The following is a 6,579-nucleotide window of genomic DNA, read 5'->3' on the forward strand; positions in this document are numbered from 1 at the left end:
CTCTTGTCATTCTGGTAACTAGGTGAAAAAAGGGAACCTTTTTGAATAGGAACATTGGCGCTTGAAAGGCATAGAGATCTTTGTAGATGGTAACTTGTAAACTTGTTACTATTTTTGTTTCTAATACCTTCTTGATTTAGAAAATAATAGTGGCATGTGTTTGGTGACTGTTCTGAGAACAAACTGTTACAACTGGCAGTGTGATGGTACGCTTAAGGAATTCTTACATTATTTCAGAATTACCTTTCTGATGCTATATTTAGCTTGTGCTTCTTTATGTGAATTGCCCTTTGTCTGCAACTTTTACATACACAATTTTATGGGAAAAAATGATGGCAAAGATCTGTTTCTCTGCTTTGGTTTGTAAAGACAAAGCTCGGTGTTACTTGTGTGTAAACACAAAACTTCTTCAGAAAGATTGTGGAGTTGCTGATGCCACTAGATGTTGGTTCCGTTCTCGCTTCTGCTTCATGTAGGACTCTGCCTTTGCATTCAAAGATGTATATATAGATGGATGTCTGATGGGTAGAGAGCTTTTGTTAGTGGATAAGGCTGTGTTTACCTCCCTGAGGGAGTGCCTCAGTTTTGGCCATGTCAGAGTTCAGGCTTTTGGCGGGTTGGAGGTAAGACATTGGAATGATTTTAGATTTAGTTTTTCCAAATCCGTATGAACTTCTTCAGTTCCAGCAGTGCTGATCGTTGTTTTATGCTTTGGTGAACTATTTTTATAGAAAGTCTGAGGTGTGGTGTGTTCCCCCCCCCACCCCCGCTGAAAATTAATTCTAAAATACCTTCCTTGGGGAGGGGGGAGAAACACCAAAACAAAATTCCGCTACTAATACAGGGTTGAAAAAGCAAAATTTTGTTTTAAGTAAAGATTAAACTCTTATCTCAAGTGCTTCAGAGAAGGAAGGGGCAAGAGTTGATGAAGAGGGCAGGTAGGAGAGAGCTGGAAGAGCATACTTTGAATAAAGTGACTGTTCAGAGACAAGCTCACAATTAATGTGCTTTTTTGGTTTTTGTTTTACAGGCTAAAGAAATTTTGACAAAAGAATCTAATGTACAAGAAGTACGATGTCCAGTCACAGTCTGTGGAGATGTCCACGGACAATTTCACGACCTCATGGAACTCTTCAGAATTGGAGGCAAATCACCAGACACAAACTATTTGTTTATGGGGGACTATGTTGACAGAGGCTATTATTCAGTCGAAACAGTCACATTGCTTGTAGCTCTTAAGGTAACTTTAATTCTCATCTGTACAATTCTGTATAAAACATAATTACTGTCGTGACTACACTTAATATCTATTCGGATTTGTGCTACATTGGTATTATAGGTACAAAACCCAAAACATTGGCTTAGTTTTCTAAGATACTTCTGAAAAAAAAAAATTAAGGTGCAAGCATGAACATTTTTTCTAAAATGAGTGCTGTATTTATTTTTTACTTGCCTAAGTAGCACTCTTTAAGAATTTGCTTGGAGAGATCAGCTTAATGCATAGGTGTAGTGAAGTCCACTAGTAGCAATGAATAAACTTTATAATTAATCTCAGAAGTATTTGGCACCTGAAGATATGAATGAATTATTCCTTCTTTCCTCAAAGGTTGTAATTGAATCTTTGTCTTAAAAGGGGTTTGGTTTTTATTGCTTTATGGATGTATGATTATGGGGGGCATGGGGGAGCAAATTCTGGTTTTTGGGAAGACACGGGTATTTTGATGCCTCTAAAGTGAACTGTTGTGTTTAGGTCCGTTACCGTGAACGTATCACAATTCTTCGAGGGAACCATGAAAGCAGGCAAATCACACAAGTATATGGTTTCTATGACGAATGTTTAAGAAAATATGGAAATGCAAAATTATGGGGAGCATGGGGGAGCAAATTCTGGTTTTTGAGAAGACATGGGTATTTTGATGCCTCCTAAAGTGAACTGTTGTGTTTAGGTCCGTTACCGTGAACGTATCACAATTCTTCGAGGGAACCATGAAAGCAGGCAAATCACACAAGTATATGGTTTCTATGACGAATGTTTAAGAAAATATGGAAATGCAAATGTGTGGAAATACTTTACAGACCTTTTTGATTACCTGCCTCTAACTGCCTTGGTGGATGGCCAGGTATGTTGAAATTTTACCAAGTTAAATGTTATGGTTTTAAAGGAAGCTGTATTCTGTCAGCTCTCAGCTTTAAAGGACTCTCTGGCAGACTTTCTGCTAATCATTTACACTAAACAATTATAATTGTTCTGATATAATTAATGTAAATGAATGAGATAAATTTTGAATATCTAACTCTTCCAGATTTTCTGCCTACATGGTGGCCTGTCTCCATCAATAGATACACTGGATCACATCAGAGCACTTGATCGCTTGCAGGAAGTTCCCCATGAGGTACTGAAAAGTAATTGTCTGAACTGGAGATTTGTGATTCAGCATATATTGGGTAGTTGAATACATGGGCTGAAAATGAAATTCACAACAACTTGGCAATATGAAAGTGCCTGCTTCCTGTTCTTGTTTTTTGAAGGAAAAGTAAGGGGCATGTTCTTGCCTAAAGAAATAAACATATTTTAGTGTGCCTAGAATCTCAGCAGGTACCACCTAATGATCTCAGAGGTGAGAACTACTATGAAAATTCTTCATTCAGATTAACTCCTTGAGAGTATTTCAAGTGTTAACTGCACTAGCTGCTGTAGTTCCTAGGCTTGCTTTTTAAAGTTTTAAAGAGTTGCTGCAACAAGACGTGCCAGGGTGGTGTGCGTGTAGGGGTTTTGTGGGGTCTCCGTTTCTGAAACATCTTTTACATCTCTTACAGGGTCCAATGTGTGACTTGCTATGGTCAGATCCAGATGATCGTGGTGGCTGGGGAATTTCTCCTCGAGGTGCAGGTTATACGTTTGGGCAGGATATTTCTGAAACCTTTAACCATGCTAATGGCCTTACGTTGGTTTCAAGAGCTCATCAGTTGGTAATGGAGGTAAGCGTGACAGCCCGTGTGTTTAAATCCTGATTGCATAGTTGGTGCATTAATAATGTACGCTGTGTGCTGGAGATGTGCGTATGCTGCTGGGACAGCTGGTGATCCAGCTGAGAGTCTCCCGGAGACTCTTATTTTGACTGTGTTCCTGTGCTACTAAAGGAGTTTCTCAGTTTGCCAGTGGAATAGCTTTAATTTTGTCCTATTTTCTGAAAATAAAACGGTAATGTGCCAAAGCAGACTTTAGTAGTAGATGTGGTATTGCATTTCTGTGTAGATAAAAAGGTTCTTAAACATAAATGCTGAGTCTCTTGATAAGAAAATGCACACAATTATGTGTGCCTTAAAGATGCGTTTTTTCCTTCTTACCTTGGACGTGTGTCTTTGTTCTTAGTCTCTAAGTTATCCCTGGAAGTTAAGACTTTTTTAGACATATGCGTGGATTCTGGTTTAGATGATCACAGCTGAAGATTCAGAAGAGATTGTGTACTTCAGAATGGCTGTTTTAATTTTTTAATGCTCATGCAGTGGACAATTCTTGCTGATTTTTAAAAAATTTGTTTAGCTCATGCTTACTAGTAAGAAGCAACATATGAAGGACAAAATTCCTTTTTACCCTTTTTCTCTCAAGAAGACAAAGATACAGCCTTAATCTTATTTAAAATTACACTACGAATGCGGTTTAGGGTTTTGCACATCAAAAATTCTGTTGTAGTCAGATGTGTATATGGAGTACAACAAATGAACTTGGCTGACGTAATTTTGTTTTTCCTCTACAGGGGTACAACTGGTGCCACGATCGGAATGTAGTAACAATTTTCAGTGCTCCAAATTATTGTTACCGTTGTGGCAACCAGGCTGCAATTATGGAACTTGATGATACTCTAAAATACTCCTTGTAAGTATGTTTAGAATTCAGATTGATATTGGCCATGATTTTAAGATAGTTCCTGTAGCCAGATACACTTCATTATTGTGTCAAGGTAGTTTTTCCCCGTACACTTTTGGGAGGTGAAGTAAATGTGGAGTTGTTGGGTTAGTCGCATCTAAAGACAAATATCTAGAACAGTTGTTGTTGACATCTGTCAGATTAAAGCGAGACTACTTGTTTTTGTTTTGTATAACTGGAGTTTAATGAAATACTGTAGAGGCAAGTGATTTGAGAGTAGAGTACCCTCTGAGTTAATGCCCTCCTGTCAGTCTAGGGCAAGAGACTTTTGGAATCTTGGAATTCTTCAGATGTTAGGTTGTCAGTTTTTTAAATGAGGTTTCTAATTAACTACCTCAGCAGCAGCTTGACTAGTAAAAGAAGGAAAAGCTTTGTGTAAACTGCCCCCTTTGACAACTGCTGGAGACATATTTGAGCAAAGTATGAGTCTTAAAGCTAAGATTCTCTCCAGTCCGTAGTAGTAATCATAAGAGGAGTTTATGAGTATGTACTAATAGAAGGAGTGGAAGAAGTTGAACGCTTTCTAGAAGACTGTAAATGGTTGAAAAACTTGAGAAGCGTTACCTGTGTTAAGACCACTGCTATTGTGATTCACATACAAAACATACCTGAATGGAAACTGAACTCTCGGTTTCATTAATACATCTGTGCTTTTCAGTTTGCAGTTTGATCCAGCACCGCGTAGAGGTGAACCGCATGTTACTCGTCGCACCCCAGACTACTTCCTGTAAAGAGATTTTAGACCTGTACAGTATTGCCATGAACCATATGTTGACCTAAAGAAAATGGGAAGAGCAACAGTAACTCCAAAGTGTCAGAAAATATTTAACATTCAAACTTGTTTTCACATGGACCAAAAGACGTGCCATATTCAAATACAAAGCCTCTTGTCGTCAACAACTGTGACCACTTTAGAATGAACCAGTTCATTGCATGCTGAAGCAACATTGTTGGTCAAGAAACCAGTTTCTGGCATAGCGCTATTTGTAGTTACTTTTGCTTTCTCTGAGAGACTGCAAATAATAAGATGTAGACATTAACACCTCGTGAATACATTTAACTTTCCATTTAGCTATAGCTTTATTCAGCATGACTGTAGATAAGGGTAGCAGCAAACAATCATTGAAGCTTAAAGAACATTTTTAAAATAAGTACCGAGGCCTCATATTTGTTCTGAAACTGTTTGTTTGTTTTATTTTCAGGGAATACTGTTTAATTTAATTGTATTGATTTTTTTTTTGTCTGCACTCAGTTCCCTCTTCCACTCTTTGCCCTACCATATTGTCCCTTGTAATTGTCCAAGAATAGTGAATTACTTTGAACAGAACTGTTTTTTTCTGTAAAACAATGTACTGCAGGACAGAGCTGCAGTGTTTTTCATAATAAACTTGTGAACTAAGTATGGAAAAATGTCAAATCCTAATTGCATCTCAGGTCAACTGTGGTTTAATAAACTAAGATGTAGCTGGATGGGTTTTATAAACTTGCATAGAAATTTCCACCTTAAATAACTAAACCAGAGGTGATTGGAGCATGCTGGAAAACTCTGACCTTCTGAATTCTGTGTCCCAGGGAGGTGCCTGCTCACTGATGTCATGCAGCTGAGAACAGAGCTCCCTTATTACCCACATGTTGCTCTCTCCCTCTTGGTGCTGTACTGAAATACACCAAAATGGAAGAATATAGGGTGGCTTTTTTCCAAGTGTAAATCTAAACTTGAATTATTTACAACGTAGGTGCTAATACTTAAAATAATTTTCTGAAAAACTAAGAATAAAACCAGTTTTCTAAATATTAATAACTTGAAAATTAGTACTACGTGTATTGCCCAAGCTGTACTTTTGAAAAGCAGTGGTATGGGTTTATGTGAACTTGTGTTAAAATCTTTCCTTTCTATTAATTTGTTTCATAATTTGAATCTTGATTTTATTCAAAAGAGAAATTCAAATTTTATGGCTCCTTAAGGCTTGTGCTTGAAACTTACGGGGCGCATCTTAAGAAGCTGTACCTGGCTGTCATTTTAATAGAGGACTCTTCATATTCATATTGTTTACGAGCGTTTAAATTCCTTGGGCACAGTGTAGACTCTGCAACAACACAGAGGTTTTCTTTTCCATTCTGTTTCTAAGGGAGAGCACAGAAACTTTGCAAATACTCCGCTTACCTGGAGGCCTAGTCCTACACACACATTTTGGGGCTTTCTTGCCTTTCTGCTGGAAGACCACTGAATTCTCTAACTTGCAAAGAACATTTCACCAAGCGGTTACTTCATCCCTTTTCTGAAAGGCTTGAGTGGTTGCTTTTTTCTTCAGCAAAAATTCAGCCTTCTCCTGTAGGTTGAGTTCCAAATGGTTTCTGGAGAGCTCTCCGTCTTCTGCAGCTTGATCTCTGGCAGGAAGAAGCGCGTAACAAAAATAAGTGCATCTGAAGTGTCTTTTTTGAGTATATTGGGAGCTTTTGCTTTGATCACTATTAGAAAAAAACAATCCTTTGCTGTATAGAGTAGTTCACTTTAAATTCATTTCACTTTCCTCGCTCAGTAAATGTTTTGTAGCTAGAACTCTGTGCCTTAATTGACACCATTCCTTCAGGAGTAATGACTTTGCCCTATTTTCTGTGTTCCCTGGTACTTTTAATTGGCGTGTCTCATC

The 6,579-nt window shown here is 38.0% G+C and overlaps 1 protein-coding gene across 1 annotated transcript; it reads left to right on the forward strand.

Annotated features, from left to right (window-relative positions):
• Window positions 1-1,030: 1,030 nt before the first annotated feature.
• Window positions 1,031-5,338, forward strand: LOC104464983 (serine/threonine-protein phosphatase 2A catalytic subunit alpha isoform; the record flags this gene model as incomplete). Its single annotated transcript, XM_010077866.1, has 6 exons — window positions 1,031-1,240; window positions 1,947-2,120; window positions 2,304-2,393; window positions 2,818-2,979; window positions 3,759-3,877; window positions 4,587-5,338. Coding segments are annotated over 6 exons (828 nt in total), but the record flags the coding sequence as incomplete, so codon positions are not given.
• Window positions 5,339-6,579: the final 1,241 nt, after the last annotated feature.

The sequence above is a fragment of the Pterocles gutturalis genome, unplaced genomic scaffold (genome assembly GCF_000699245.1).
Source record: "Pterocles gutturalis isolate BGI_N339 unplaced genomic scaffold, ASM69924v1 scaffold15888, whole genome shotgun sequence".
Lineage (NCBI taxonomy): Eukaryota > Metazoa > Chordata > Aves > Pterocliformes > Pteroclidae > Pterocles > Pterocles gutturalis.